Consider the following 17,234-nt stretch of genomic DNA (forward strand, 5'->3'; position numbering starts at 1 on the left):
TTGAAAAACATAAGCTACAAGCAAGACAGGTGACTGATGGAGTTTCATTAGGCAACTGACACTTTTATGTTGTTAATATAAAGCAAATAGAGTTGAGACAAGCAACTGACCCTTTAGGTCACAGTCAATTTACTCAACACTGAGTTTTCAAAATACGTTGAACATAAAAGGCTCAGGCGACTGACTCTCAAGTTGCGGTTAACTAAGGTACATGTTTTAACTTTTAAACAACGTTTGGAAAGTTTCCAAAACGGATTTCTTAATTCTCTAACTTAGAGATTACTTGGGATATACAACAAGAAACTTGGGAAAACGGTAATATGCTTTATTACTCTATAAATACCTGTTATTTTTACAAATTATATACAAAAATCAACCACATACAAGTTACAAATTCAAAGTTCTCTTGCTGAAATATTTTCTGAAGTATTACTGTGCTTTTTTCTGAAACAACCCACAGTTTTCCTGATCTTTTCTACTGAGAATTTCAATTCAAATCAGAACCCTAGTGATATTCTACTGAGCTTCACTCTTCTATATTGTTTATTGCTGAAGTATATTGTATTTCAATTGTACAAATATGCTCAAATAGAGAGTTATACTTGTACGAACAAAAATTGTTCTTTGTTTCTTGTTTTCTTAACAATTCAAGATTGTTGGATCATTGCCTAGTGAGAGGGGATTCTCGTTAAAGAGGCAAACTCCACCTTTAAGTGAGTGTGGTTGTAACTTCACCTGGTAACGAAGTTGGGAAAGGAAAATCCTCATAGTGTATTGCTTGGGGCAAGGACGTAGGCTTCTAGCTGAACCTTGTCAAAAAATGTAGTCTTTAGCTCTTCTTCCCTTAATCTCTTTACATTTTGCAAGTATATACATTGTGTGTATGTTTACTTAAGTATAAATACTTGCTGGATATTGAGAGTTTGCTAGAATACAGATTTTGATCAAAACTTGAATCAAGAAACTTATTGGTTGTATGATTTAGGGAATTATGAATAATGAGTTTTTGAAAACACCATTGAGATATATTTTTGTAAAATTGATTATCTCATTGAAAATATATCGCAAGGCATCTGAGATTATTCTTGAGAAATTTTATCTTGACATCTTCACTGAAATTTGTTGAAAAGAAAACTGATTTTGAATCTTGCTTATCCATTGGAACATTGAAAACTCTAATCTGGTTGATAATCACATATTTGCATTCTTTCATACATTTGATTGTTAGTTGGTGGCTGATAAAGATTGTTGAAGTTGTGGGATCATATCAAATTAATTTAAAAAGGGATAACACTCAACTAAAGAGTCTACAAAGAAATTTTAAAACCCAATTCATCCCCCCCCCCCCCCCCCACTCTTGGGATTACACCTTACTCCTCACACATATCAACACAACTTCAAAAATAAAAAAAATAAAAAAGTTAAGGCCTCCTACATTGTAGAAAGTCTCATATTTCCTTTTGGCAAGCTCATCTAGAATGTTGCTTATTTATTATACAATAACACAATTGTGATCTCAAATCTTTATAATAGTACAATTGGGTCCATCTTAATTTGTGTAGAAGCAAATCAAGATTATTTTCATTATAGTAAAAAGATATTTTCTTGAGCCAAGTATAGACACCCTAATTTTTACCAGGTTTCCCTAATCTAGGGAAAATATGAAATCAATTCACCCATTTTTTAACTAGTAAGGGTCCTGAGTCAAATTAGTTCAAATAGTGATTTAAGTGTGGGTTTATTCATTCATACTAAGTCCTTAATTCTTTATGTCCTTTCCTGAGCTGGTATTCATCTTGATAGGGCTACAATTGATTTAATTATCTGGTCATGTTCTAATTAAATCCATAAGGGCTTACGCCACCGTTGAGCAAGAATCAAGTCATGTAAGAATGGCAGAGGCAACATTATTAATTCATTAACCAGTTATTTCAAGCCATGTCATTGGAATTTAATTGGTGTTAGGGGTTCTTGTAAAGTTATTTTAGGAAAATTGTGGATTAATTGAAAATTTTTGTAGTTGAACTGTCAGTTTTATAAAATCAGTCCTGGTCTTGTTTATTACTTTTTTTTAGTCCAATGATTGAGTAAAGTCTTGTGCATAAAAAAAATAAACATTGTATTAGAGACACATGCCCAATGAAATACAGTGGGAGGCAATGAGATACATAAAATACAGGGAAATATGGATGAAAATATAGAGGAAAATACATAGGGAGATGTTGATTAAGGTATAATATCAAGATGGCGGGTGAATTGGGTATTTTAAAAAATTCTTTGAAACCTGTTTACCAATCAATCCCTATTTCTAAGGTTAACTAATCAATGATAGAAACTTATGTCTAAATTAAAATTATTTTATCAATGACTTCCTTTTTATTCAATTAAGTGCGTATAAAGTTATTCAACATACACAAGAAAGCAGGAAATTAAATGCAATGCTGAAAATAAATAGTGAAGGGAAGAGAGAAGACAAACACAGTTTTACGAGGTTCAACCTACTTGGCCTACGTCCTCGCCTTGAGCAACCACTCAAGGATTCACTAACCCTGCTCCTTAAAGTGGGATGGAGCTTCCTTTACAATCCACTGCTTACAAGAGGCACAGCTTCCTCCTACTCCGCTGCTTACAAGAGATACAGCTCTCTCTTCTCACACTGGTTCACACACCGAACTGTGTATACAATAGAATCTGGAAAATACACTCAAAAACAATGCTTCTAACAAAAGCTGGTGAGTACAATTTAAATTCCTAAAACATTGACATATGATATAACTTGAAGCTCATGAATGAATGAAAACGATAAAATCTTTTTATGTATGAGATGCCTCAACACACAAATCCCTTTTTAACCAAACCTTTCAAGTAAAGATAAATTCAAAATGTTTTGGAATACACTAGGGTTCTTGGTTCACTTTGCAAAAATGCACACTTATATAATTGAAGTGAACTAGTTAGCAAAAACTTTGTCTTGAATATACGCTCAATCAAAATCACAAAGTTTTATTTTAAGTACTCAACCACAAAACTGAGTATATTAATTTGCAGAAAAAAATACCCCTCAATTAAAATTATAGTTATAAGTATCAAGGATATTAAATCAAGTTCTAATGTATCTAAAGATAGATCCTTTTAGAAACCACACACTTGAATCAAACCTTTCAATCAGTCACACACCATAAAACAAATAATGATCTTGTTTAAAATAGTTTTGTATATATAAAGGTACTTTCAAGATCACCCTTTTAATCAAAACTAGGTTTTTCAATAAGAAGCTCTTTGAGAAAATATATATGTATATTTATATGCTCTTGAATCAAAATTTAATCTACCAAGTTAGATAAACTTTCTCAAGTAATGATCTCTTAGAAAATTAATTTTTGTAAGAAACGCACACTCAATATCAATACTTTTCAATACTAGTCAAGAACAAACGATGAGATGAGATGTAAAAATCACAAGACTAATAACTTGAAAGATCAAACCTTAATACTAGATTGAAGTACAGTAGAGTAAACAAGTTCCCTTTGGAAATCTGAATTGATTTGCCCAAGCTTGAAGATATGAGATTGATGTATAGGCAAATGAATAGTACTAAGAGTAGATAATCAACAATCTTGCAACAAGGTGTGTTCTTCTCTTTCTTGTCTGTCTAACTCTCTTGTTCTAGGGTTTAGATATTCATAATATATAGTATATTACCCTTAGGATTGATCTCAACCGTTGAATCAATAAGATACATCGCGTGTCTTTTTAATAAAGAACTGATTTTTAGGCTTTCCTGCGAGTTCAGGCAACCGAACTTGACTTCAGGCTCCTGAAGTGTCAACTTCATGCGCCTGAGGTTCCAAGGTCAAGCGACCAAGGTACCTCTGCCAGGTTCTGTCTTTCCCGTTTAATTCTTCAGGCTACCGAACTTAATCTTTAGGCTACCGAAGAAATTCTTCAGGCGCCTGAGGTTAACTTCAGGCTACCTAAGTCCCCTTTTTCACACATATTCATTTCTAGTTTAAAATTCTACTTTGATTCTTTGCTTGGGTCTTTTATAAAACAAGTTTTCCATGATTTTAAACACATTTCTAAGCCCATGTAAGTACTCTAATGATGTACATGAAATGCATGAATCATAAAATCATTCTAAGTTGTATTGAGCCTCAAGATAAATCATACGAAAATGTAGGTACATGAGTTCTAAATACCCATTCCCAAGACATTCTTGAACTTTGCCGCTTACATATTGATCCTCACACTCTTTGAGTTCCATGGTACTTTCTAATATGTATAAGCTTTACTTTATGGCGTCCATGACCCATTATCTTTCCGTGCATGCTCAGTGTAAGTCTTGTTCACAAACTCAATGCACAGATCAAATATCAAGTGATTTGTCAATCGGATTGGACTCATAGAGTCAACAGGAAATACAGGAAAATTAAAAAATAAAAATAAAAAAGTAGTTAAATGAAAAAATTCAAAAAATCACACGAGCATGCACATAATACCATGATTCCAAACCAATCTGGAAATAATCCTCAAAAGAATATTGCAAAATCAATCATAATTTGAAATGTTTCCCCTAAAACTCTCGGCCAGACTCTCCATTGAATGGAGAATCGGCCATATCGTAAGAATGGGGGATCACATCACTATTGGAAGGAAGGACAGCAATGGGATTGCTGCTTAGAAGGAAAAAAGGAAGAAAGGACAATCTAGACCTTGCCTAAATTGACATAGGACTAACCCTATAAATAGAGGAGTCTCGTACAAGAGCAAGGACACCAACATTACAAGGGAGAGAGGGAGGACAGACACAGGTTGAGAGAAAGGAGAAAATTGACAGAGATTTCAGAAGTAGTACGAGGAAGTTCTGAAGGAACAGCAAAGTAGTAGCAATCTTAAAAGACTCTTGAAGTTTGGAGCCATCTCCTCAAAGGGCACATCCACTGGTGCCTGACTACCCTCATTTGGAAGGACACATACATCAATGCAGTCGTTCAGTACAAAGAAGCAGACCCTCTAGAGGATTGCTCCAGACTGACTCTTGATAGACTCAAAGGCAGAAAAAGAAGACCGGAGGAGTGGAAGATTGTAGGTAACTATGGCTTTCCCTTCCTTATTCTAGGCATGTAATATTGAACTGTGATTGTAATCATGAAAGCAGGAACCCAAACCCAAACTTGGGTTTGAACCTCAACCACACTCAAGACTTCTCCAAACCTAAACCTTACCCACTAAACCCTATCTGTTGAACCTGACCTTAACCCAGTGAACCTGAACTTGAACCTGAACCTAAACCGAGAGCCTAAACCATCAATCCTAAACTCAACCCACTAAACCAGAAACCTGAACTAAACCCAAGAACGAGAACCAACCTAGACTAAACCCAAGAACTAGAATAAACATAAACCTAAATAAAGAACTAGAACTCAATCCCACATGTGCTTTAAAATACCCGAGCCCACTCGGGTTTTAAAAAGACCAGACCCAACACATTTTAACAGACCCAAGCCCACTCATGTTTTAAAAAAAATCAGGCTCAACACATTTTAACAGACCCGAGCTCAACCACAATTTTAAAAGACCCCAAGCCCAACACCTTTTAAAAGACCCAAGCCCACCTGTAGTTTTAAAAGACCTCGAGCCTAACACATGTTAAAAGAACAAGCCCACATGCATTTTAAAACAAAACCCAGGCCCATTCAATTTTAAAAAACAAAACCTAGGCCCATTCAATTTTAAAACAAGTCAAACCCAACACACTTTAAAAAAAAAAAAAAAAAAAACCTAGCCCACCTACATTTTAAAGCAAAACCCAAGCACATTTTTTTTAGAACACAAAACCTAGGCCCACCGGGGGGCCATTCGAGCCCACACGAACTCAAAGGGTTGACTCGTGTAAGTCAACCCAGTAGGAACTCAGTAGTGGGTTTGGATGAGTCAACTCGTCCCTGAACCCTATTCTAGAGAAAAAAGAAACCCTAGAACATACAACCCAGCACTCGAAACACAAGCCATCACACAGATCTTCATCATCAATCCAACACTCGAAACACAAACACCATAGCACTCAAAGTTCACACACAATCACAGATCACATAAGAAAAATAGAAAGAACAAACAAAGAGGGCAGGGGTTACTTATCTTCAACATCATGCATGAACCTCTCGAAGAGGGATAACCCCACCTCGAAAATTGGTTCAAACCCCCTCCTAGGTCTCAAGGCGAACCTCATCAAGATCAGAACACTCATGGGTGTTCAGTAGCTCACAACAGTTGAGGGTGAATGAGGTAAGGGCTTTAAAATCTGAGAAGTAGGAAGAGGGATACGAGAGTGAGGAAGAAGAACAGAGAGGGTTAGGGTTTTCATTTGAGGGAGTTAGGGTTACAGAAGGTTTCAAAGAAGAGAGAGAGCAAAGGTTAGGGCTTCGGGATAGGGTTTCACGTGTTCAAGAAAACAAAAAGTGAGGGAGAAGAGAAGGATCTGGAGAGTGAGAAGGAAAATAGGGCTAGGGTTTTCATAGGATACTCACAGGGATAGAGAGAGAAGGGGAGAGAGAGAGAGAGAGTACTCAAGAGAACAGAGAGAGGGATAAGAGAGGAGGATATGAAAATGGACAACAAAGGGAAAATTTTGGCTTTAATATGATTTGATCCAAATGCCACGTGTCATCACTAATTGATGACATGAGGCGTAACGCCAACCTCGCAAATGAAATAGGCCTGGTCAATCCTTAGCCATACGATCTATGTTTCCTCAGAACGGCGTGGATCATGCCATGTCATTGATCCGTGCGCAATGATCCCTAGCCATCCGATTCATTTCTCCTTGAAACGGTGTAGATTACGCCACGTCACTGATCCTCGCACACATATCTCCCTTCATCCGGCCAGCAACATATACCCGGCCACGTGTCTTCATCTGGAATTGACACGTGGCCCACTTCTCTGACCCGGTATGTTCCCCTTGAACCGGCTAACACACCTAAACCGGTTCAAACCAATTTTCTTATTTCCTTTAATTATTTTGTAATTATTTTATTTATTTGACTTTAAAATTGAGAAAATAGTAGAAAAATCACAAAAATTTTGGGAAAATCATAAAAAAAATTCATAAAAAATATTTTTAAGGTCAGGAAATTATTTTAATACACTTTTTACTTGGAAAAAAAAAGGGGGGGGGGGGCTCCAAAAACCTCCCAAAAATGTTTTGAAATATCATATAAAATTTTGAAATAAATTCAGGAGCTATTTTCTTAAAATATTATCTTGATTTTTAAAGGGGTGTCCCTATGATTTCAAAAAGGGTAATGGCCTTTTCAAGTCTCACCTGTATTAGCTCTAAAGGACACCCTATTTCAAATATGCTCTATAAAATGTGCATATTTATTTACTTACTTAATTGCATGTACTTAGGCAATTTGTTCATTTGAAATGGAGTAAAATAAAAGGTCATTGAAATTTACTTTGGGATAATTTTCAATTAATTAGGGTTCATTCATAGAACGGGTGTGTAGGGGGTGCTAGTACCTTCCTCCCGCATTACCGAACTCCCAATCTCAATCTTGGTATACGCAGACCAACACTACTCTTAATTGAGTAGTAATCGGATGTTTTAACTACACCCCAAAAGGTTAGTGGCGACTCTAACATCCAATTTTTCTTAAAAATTCAAAACCATCATTTTTCATTCGCCTCCCCAGGCACCCTCGCTCCCGGGACGTCGCGACACCAAGTGTACACCAAGTCTGTAGAGCCTTAGGAAAGCCATTAGACATAATGTGCCTTGAAGTTGCTTTTTGTGCCAACTTTTGCAACTTTTCCATTATGTTTAGCTCACTTCATAGCGTCATAGGATGAGATGGAATAGTTATCAGATAAGAATACAAAGTTTATATAAAAAAATAAAAAATAAAAATGTATGAGATGGAATAGTTTTATTTTTTCCTCCATGTTACAAATTTTACATTATGTTCGGTTCATTTCATAGCATCATAGGATGAAATGGAATAGTTATTACATAAGAATACAAAGTTTATAAAAAAAAATAGCCATTTAATTTTAAGGCAAATGTCTTCAACAGTGAGTATTGTTTCTATCAATGTAAAATACTTTTAAAATAAAAAATCAATATTCCAAAATCTCACTGTAAAAGTGTCTTATTCCTATGCAACTCCATGATGATTGGAGCAACACTTCTACACGGCCATTTGCTTTAGAAAAACATTACACTTAGGGGGAGGGGACTACATCTTTAGGCAACATCTATTTCAATCTCATCCTAGTGATATTACTTTGGTATATATATTTGATTATTTATTTGTACTTCTCTTTTGCACGTTTGCAGCAACAGTATACATTTTAACTCTGAAACCCATAAAAAGTGTCTTCGCTCTCCCTAACTGGAAATATTGCTGCAACTTCCATAGAGGATAGCATCAATAGATATTAATGATCAATCTTATATGGTTGCCGCTCTTGAATTAAGGGGCCACCAAAAGGAAGTTGGAGAAGGAAAAGGAGATAAAAACTTCTCAATGTGCAAACATTATAGTTGACAGTTGGCCTACCAAAAAAACGCACATACACATACACCCACAAGCCCGTTTGCACAGGGAGAGAGAGAGTTGCAACCAAAACAAAGTTCCCTGTGAATATTTTGAAACTTTGCTTTCATTTTGTCAATGAATACACAAGTGTTGTCTGGGAAGACTTCCCCTAAAGCAATTTGCAAAAAATATTCACACTAACTCAGTTTAAGAATAGAAAAATAAGTAAATAAAAATAAAAAATGAATGAGGAACTAGCACTACATATTTTGGACCCTATGCATACATAGAGCACATCTCCTTATCCCAGCATTAATGATATTAATTTTTTTTGTAATTTCGACGTGGCTCTCTTCCAACTCAAGAAACATACATAATATATATATATATATATAACTTCCAGCTGAAAATAGGAAGAAACCTGCTCTGCGCTACCCTCTTTGCATGCTATTGAGCTTCTTTAGATGCGGGAAAAAGGATTTCCCCCTGGAAATATTGCTGGAAAATGACCACATTGCTTCCAAAGCTATACCATCCATGGTTATCCAGAACTTGAGTTTTGGTTGGGTGGAGAATTTAAGAAGACAGGTGGATCCATATTTACATGATCTCCCATATCATTAGTTTTATGAAGGAGAAAGGTCCCAGATAGAATAGTAACAAATCCACACAGTTCAGTTACAATCTGTGATGCATTTTGCGTATCCCAGTCCTGAATTTGTAACAGAAACCAGTCAAACTCAAATTAAGCACCCTATAAAGTGCAAGAAATTTTATTCAATGATGAATAAGCTACCATAAAGAATAATACTACACTAATGGTATGTTTGTGAACATGGATTTTGATTGGGATTTCAATTTGTATGAATTTATTGTAGTGCATTTTTCGCAAATCCATACAAATCAAAACCGAAGTTCAAACTCCATGTTCCCAAACACGAAAAATATAATTTTGCAAAATTTTAAGATGAAAGAGAACAAAATGAGTTCTTAAACAAAGCAAACAATTAGAAACAATATGACCACAATAGGAGAAATGAACCACAAATTCATGCTATTTCTATAACATAAAAATTTCAATTCAAACGTCAGGTCAAAACTTGAAACCTTAATTAACTTCCATAGTATTTAACAAACTTCTCGATTATTTAGCCTTCAAATGTGAACTGAGTCTGAAAAAAGTCTCAAATTCTCAAGTGCTTGTCACGATTTTCAACTTCACAGAAAAATCTATTAGCTTGGCTTTCCATGAAATTGCTTAAAAAGAGGGGCCAAGACTCACATCTTAAACCCAGTTAGGTTATAGATGGCAAAAATGAGATTGTCTCACCATTTCTTAATTATGTGTAAAATCAGAAACTCTGGCATAGAGTCAATAGATTTATTAACAATTTCAGGCTAGTTCAAACCAATAAAATGAATTATGTGTGCTCACCACGATTTTGTAAGTCTATGAATGGATCAGACCATGGCCAATAACTGATTGAATCAATACAAGTTTGACAAATCCAATGGCTATCACAAAAACTTCTCAAATGGCACTTCATATCAAACTCTACAACCACCTGTCCTCCAGAGAAGAATGCTTTGAACACTCTTGTCAAGTTGGGGTTTGACTAGGATTTGTGTCATTGAAGAAAGCAAAAATATCAGCATTATGCAGAGGAAGCACTTTGAATACAAATATGACAATCCAATGACTCTCACTGATGTGGATAGCAGTATAGCATTATACACTACCCAGAATATGAAGGTGCCTATTACACTACAAAATCTGCTCTTTATATAAAGATTGGACCCATAAGCTCATAAACCATTTACTTAGTGCCCCATTATATAGATTTGAATGAGAAACTAGTAATATTTTTTTTTCTTGGAAATGACAAATTTAGTAGTTAAAGCATCTGGAAAAGTGCAGAGATGTGTGCTTAGCTATATAAAGGTTCCCCATTGCCTCTACAGCATGCTCATATAGAAGAATATTTTATATTTGGAAGGAAGAAAATCAAGGTTGTCTTGCAATTTCGGAATAAGTATTTGGCACAGGCAATCAGAAATCTTATAAGAATCCAGTTCCTGCCAGATCTGATGATGTCATTGTATCATGCTTAAATTTGAGGTCTCTGATCGAGGGACAGACATAAAGAATCTTTTACCCAATCCAATGCATTTGGAGTCTAGTTATGGGCAAACATTGTCATGTAAAGATGCCAAGGATAATAAAAACATGTGGGACCATTGATCTTATGGAGTCATCAAGATGAATGCATAATGACATTTTTATAAGGCGTTGCATGAATAGCATTTGTGAGCATGCCCCAAAACTGCGACTAGGATGAAATAAATAAATGAAAATTATTAACCACAACAGAAAAAATATATATGCCTACCTACTTATATATATATATATATATATATACAGATGCCTACCTACTTATATATATATATATATATATACAGACACACACACACACACAATGCTTAACACAAAAATTATACATTTGCCTCAACGCACCATGAATATTGCATAGCCCATTTCAGTTTATAATTTTTCTTCATATATCCATCATAAGAAAGAATAAGTTCAGAACATATACGGGAGCCATCAACACATAAAATGAAGCAGCATCATTGAATGAATTTGCATAATTGAACTATAGATTGATTGTGGTGATGAATTCACTCTGTAATGTCCTTCTAGGATAACGCTAAAGGCCATTCAATTTCCATGACACATGAAGAAACATGCAAATAATTTCATAGCATATCTAAATAATAGAGTATTCGTAGGGGGTGAGGATAGAAAAACTTCAGAAAGAAATTTAAATTTTCTATTCACCAAAATAAAAAATAAAAATAAAAATGAATTAAATTACCTTAAACATTATCATGCTGGCAAGAATGGTGAGAGATGTAAACATGACAAAGTAGACAGGAGATATAACAGCAGTATTGAAAGTGTCTAGGGCCTGCGAGGATGAATCAAAAATATAAATTAAAAAAAATTATCCTAAGCATAAAAAATTGGAGAACAGAAAAATGGATGCTAGATAAAGTCCCAAGACTCCCAACCACTATGCAACCAGCAAAGGCCATAAATAAGATGTCTCAATCAAACTAATTTCTAGAAGGTCATTTCCTCCCAGATGCAATAAGCAAGAAAGAAGAGATTAAATAAACATTTTTGCTCAGAAAAAGAATGCAGTAGACTCATAAGTCATTATGCATAAATTTAAACTGAGAAACCTTTCAGAATGATAGGAGTATATGCAGGAAGGGAACATTACAGAAAGTGCTTATTGAAAACTAATGTTTTTTTTAAGACACACTATTGTTTATAATTTAAACCTCTTATTTATAGAATCTTACTCGTATTCTGGAGCCATTGACTCCATAATTCACTCTGTTTTGAGATGAATACCACATCAACAGTTATCAGGTTGTTTAGCAGCGAGGTATTGTAGACTCATAAGTCATGATGCATAAATTTAAACTGAAGAACCTTTCAGAATGATAAGAGCATATGCAGGAGGGGAACATTACAGAAGTTGCTTATTGAAAGCTAATGTTTTTTAAGAGAAACTACTGTTTATAATTTAAACCTTTTGGTTTATTTCTAGAATCTTACTGGTGTTCTGGAGCCATTGACTCCATAATTCACTCTGTTTTGTGTCGAATACCACATCAACAGTTATCAGGTTGTTTTGTGTTGAATACCGCATCAACAGTTATCATCTTGTTTAGCAGCAAGGTATTTAAACCTCTTGGTTTATTTCTAGAATCTTACTGGTGTTCTGGCAGGTTGTTTTGTGTTGAATACCACATCAACAGTTATCATGTTTAGCAGCAAGGTCTTTAAACCGCTTGGTTTATTTCTAGAATCTTACTGGTGTTCTGGAGCCATTGACTCCATAATTCACTCTGTTTTAGGTTGAATACCTCATCAACAGTTATCAGGTTGTTTAGCCGCAAGGTATTGAAGTCAGAACAGCAAGATGAACACTATGATTGAGCGTCAAGGAATTCTGTTCAAATCTATTCCACAGTATGGAAATTGACCCTCCCCCCCCCCCCCCCCCAAAAGAAAAAAAAAAAAAAAAAAGACCTGATGAATAGATCAGCTATATTTGTCCTATGCTGAAGAACTTTCAGTAAATATATTACAGTACAGATATCACAATCACATGCCATGTAGCTGTATACTGCAAGAACCATCTTGCTCCATGCAGAATTATCTGTACATTAGCTTATCAATATTAAGTGATTGTTAGCATAAAATATTGACATCCTAGTGAACCACGAATTACGTACATTCCTTGCAGAATCATCTGAATATAGCATATTTTTAATATTTAGGGGTTAAAGAAGGGAATTATAATAGTATAATTCTATTTTCAGTCTATTAATCTATTTCACAAGAACATCTCTTCTAGATTTAAAAGCACCTCACGACCTCTCCAAAACATGAGTGCCACTATACATTTTTCATCAATATATCTATATAAGTATATCCCTAATGTTCCACATTTTACAGCATGTGTCATACCATGATCCCGTTATTCCCATTTGCATTTCACAAACCAGAACATCCTGTGTTCTGGGTAGCATTGATATTAACAATGTGTAGCTGTATCCAGAATATGCAAATCTATTTCCCATTCCAGTTTTGATCTAAACAAAAGCCCTCAAAGAGGATAATTTCCACATGGAAACATCTCTACAATTAATTAAAAAAGGTAGTTTTCAATCCGTACTTTTTGGTCCTAATATTTCAAAAACACTCTTCAATATTCACATAGAATCACGCAAAATTAAATATCAGAAAGGTATTTGAGTAATTTAAAAAATAAATATTTAAAGAACACATATAACTGCTTATAACCACTGCTAACACCTATAATCGCTCCAAACTATTTAATATTACAAGAAATCTTCAAAATTTTTCTGAAAATTTTGATATTAGGTAATGTATGATACACACATGTGCATAGTGTGTACCCAACTGCTAGTATAAAACAAAGGCATCCACATATACATTGAAAACATGCTTTTTATTTACTTATTCTCAAATGCTCTCTTTATTTGAAAGGAGATTTTAGAAAATGCATAAACTATGCCAAGTGAAATGTGTGTATAGTCCCCTAGGTGACATCCCAACATTTTGCTTCGGACCTTCATATTAGAAGTCTTAGGTTCTAACCTATGAAGGGGGTGAGAAGGGATATGGGATGAGAGATGGACTACCTCTTATTGTGTAGCAGAGGCTTAAAGGGGCTTCAAATATGGGATGGACCATAAGTGATGACTAGCCTGCTCACTAGAGAAATGGCAAACCATTTTTTCATCAGCAGCAGCTATAGATCTTATAGGGACTTCGTTGAGAAAAATGATAACAGGAATTTATGATATTCAAGAGTGATTCATTTATGATATTACAAGTGTAAGGGGAATGTCCAGATGGGCCTTAATTGTATCACCCTCCCCCATTTAATTTATACTCCTCTCCAATTTAGTTACAATGTTCAAGAAATAGAAATAGCTATGTTTTAAAGTGTCCTTCAAAATGAGGTCAGGAATAAGAAAATTATTCTGTATTTAAGGGGTTACTACCAAGAAATTACCCCAAAAGTATTTGGACGAGCTATCCTGGAATGATTAGTAAGTGATTTTGCACCCCCCCCCCCCCCCCCCCCCCCCCTTTTTGGGGTGATCTTATCCTTTTTCAAAACTAGAAGTTAGCAACATGCCTGCAAACAGTTTTGCTTTTTGGGGAACTTTTAAAATTTATGGATTTGAAGATTTTGAAAGATAAAAATTAGCTTTTCAGATATCTTACAGCTTTTCTGCCAAACACTTGGATTAGGTTTCTTTTCAACAGCTCCTTTTTAGTAGATGTCAGACAAATTCTACAGCAACCTAAATCAGAACTTCAAAATCTCCTTTTCATCATGAAAGGGAGGGGAAGGGACTACGACTTAGAACCATTTGGGAAACCAAATGACCACTTAGCTTCAGGTTGATTTTATGGAGATTAATATTCTTCCAGAAAATAAAACAAAAAGGTGGAAATAAAAAAAAAAAAATCATCAGTAATCTGCTTTTCTTATTTCTGGATAGCTAGAGGCATGTTAGGATGATCTGACCCACTTCTGAAAACTCACATATAACTGACAAGGCAATAGTGCTTCTAGGAAGTTCTGCAAATCAACTTTCAAAGATCAACATTCAAAATCTCAAATGGGAAGGAGTATGAAACACTTCAAAAGTTTTTAAAAAAAAAAAAAAAATAGAAATCTTCATCAAAAAAGTTTCTTAACCTCAAGCTTTCATCAAATAACAACCCAGGAGTAGCAGCCAGTGGATGTCAAAAGGAATCACCCATCAGAAGTCCTACTAATGAATCTTTACCTCACCAGGTTTTAATAACTTTTGGGCTCTAAGTGTGAATGCCATTCCCACCCATGTGCAAAGTGGGAAGGTAATATCACTAAAATATGCGACATTAATATAAAATTAATTTTGGACCCCAAATATTTGGGAAAAAAATAAATAAAAAGAAATACAATTTCTTCAATATCACACACACACCTAATGTTTGAATAGAGCCATTCCATGCCAGCCTAAATGATTTAATTGTTTTTTTGAAAGGCCATAATTCTTGCCAAATCATTCCATGCCAGCCATTAATATTTTGGGTCTATAGCTAGTAAAGATACAAATATACAATGTTCATGGCCCATCTTAACTAAATCGTACAAAGTAAGATATATAACCAAAGATGGTCACGCACCTAGAATTATACAGTTTTGAATCATGTAAAACTACAACAACAGCAGCAAGTCTTAAGCTCCACTATGTGGGGATCGACTACATGAATCTTTTTCCACCAATTCACCCTATCAAGGGCATTTTCCTCCACTAGCTTAAGAGCTATTAAGTTGTTCCTCACTAGCTCTTTTCAAGTTATTTTAGGTTTACTCTTATCCCTTTTAATACCAAAAACAATAACTAATCACTCCTCCTCAAAGGTGCACCTACTTGGCCTACATTTCAAATGCTCAAACCATCTAAGCCGCCCCTCCATTATCTTTGTTTTCAACCAGTTTTATGCCTAATTTATTACAGAAATGTTTGTTCCTTAATTTATCTTTTAATGTTATACCACACACTCATATTAACATTTGCATTTTAGAAACTTTTACTTTTTGTACATGTTTCTTAGTTGTCCAACATTCAGATCCATAGAGCAAGGCTGGCCATATAAACATCTTATAAAACTTTCATTTTAATTTTAAGGATATTCTATGCTCACATAACATGCCTACGGCACTCCTCCATTTTACTCGGCCTCCATTAATCTTCTCAAAAGATAAATAGCTTCTATTGTTGATCTCCTAGGTATAAAACCAAATTGATTCTCTAAAACCCTTGTTTCTAGTCTTATCCTTTGTTCATTTACCCTCTCCTATAGTTTCATCGTTTATATCATAATCTTAATTTCATAATAGTTATTACAATTTTGAATATCGTCTTTGTTTTTCATAAATGTATTATCATTCTTTTCATCCATTCCTTTGACATTTTCCTGGTTTTTTATAATAGTGTTAAACAGATTAGTTAACCATATACTTCCTTTATCCCCTAAACATCCCAGTTTTGAATCATGTAAATTGAGAATGTTAAATGGATAATAGGTGTGTCGACCACAAATCAATAGTATTTGATGTTACCAACACATATCATTGATGGTAAGGACGTTAAATACATTCAATCATGGCATAGATTGCTTGACATCTCTTATTAATCGATGCATAATCCTAAGGCCATAAAAATTCCTCCATCCATTCAAAAATGTCAAAATTCAAAATCATAGAAAGGCAAACTAGTGCTAATATCTTGGACACCAGCCAATTAGTTTGTAAGTATCAAGTTGATTGTATCTATTGTAGTGTGAATATTGACTTCTACAACATTGCAACAACAACAACAACAACAACAAATCAAGTCTTTAAGTCCTATTAGGTGGGGTCAACTACATGAAAACCTTTCTACCAATTTGCACGATCATGGCAATTTCCTCCAACAAATTGAGGGTTGTTAAATCCTTCCTTTATATTATCTTCAACAATAGTTATGCCTAACTTACCATAAATATGTTATCCACCTTAGCATTCTCATCTCAACAACTTTAACTTTTTGGCTATATTGTTTCTTAGTCGCCAAACATTCTGATGCATATAACATAACTAGTCTTATAGTAGTCCTATAGAACTTCACTTTTAATTTTAAGGGCATTCTACGTTCACACAGTATGCTCAAAGCACTTCTGCATTTTACCCAACCTGCTACAATCAGGAGAAGAGACATCTCCTTAACAAAATTTGAGAACCCCCAAGAGAAATAAATAAAAAATAAATAAAAAGTATAAAGAGCAGCAAAAGAAAATCAACACGCCCTAAGAAGAGAATGCCAATCACGCTAAATATATGAAAAACACATCCCCTTGATGTTTCCATTACCCATGCATCATAAAGAAGCCAAAAAATGAACCTTTTTCCCACACCAGCAAATAATATAACTTCTTCCCTGAAAATATGCGCAAGTTATGTTCCTTCCACAAACCCCAAAAAACTACAAATAAAGCACAATTCCACAATGCAATTCCTTCCTCCTTCCTACCAAACCCAACAA

General features: G+C 34.7%; 1 protein-coding gene across 2 annotated transcripts in view; it reads right to left on the bottom strand.

Annotated features, from left to right (window-relative positions):
• Window positions 1-8,637: 8,637 nt before the first annotated feature.
• The window catches only part of LOC131152175 (probable magnesium transporter NIPA2), a 29,253-nt gene continuing 20,656 nt past the window's right edge, over window positions 8,638-17,234 (bottom strand). For both annotated transcript variants that reach the window (XM_058103882.1, XM_058103883.1), the window contains 2 exons: window positions 11,420-11,512; window positions 8,638-9,255 (listed from right to left, as the gene is read on the bottom strand). In XM_058103882.1, the coding sequence (XP_057959865.1) occupies window positions 9,085-9,255; window positions 11,420-11,512 (264 nt within the window). In that variant the 3' untranslated portion in view covers window positions 8,638-9,084. The remainder of the gene's footprint in view (window positions 9,256-11,419; window positions 11,513-17,234) is intronic.

This window comes from Malania oleifera, chromosome 3 (genome assembly GCF_029873635.1).
Source record: "Malania oleifera isolate guangnan ecotype guangnan chromosome 3, ASM2987363v1, whole genome shotgun sequence".
NCBI lineage: Eukaryota > Viridiplantae > Streptophyta > Magnoliopsida > Santalales > Ximeniaceae > Malania > Malania oleifera.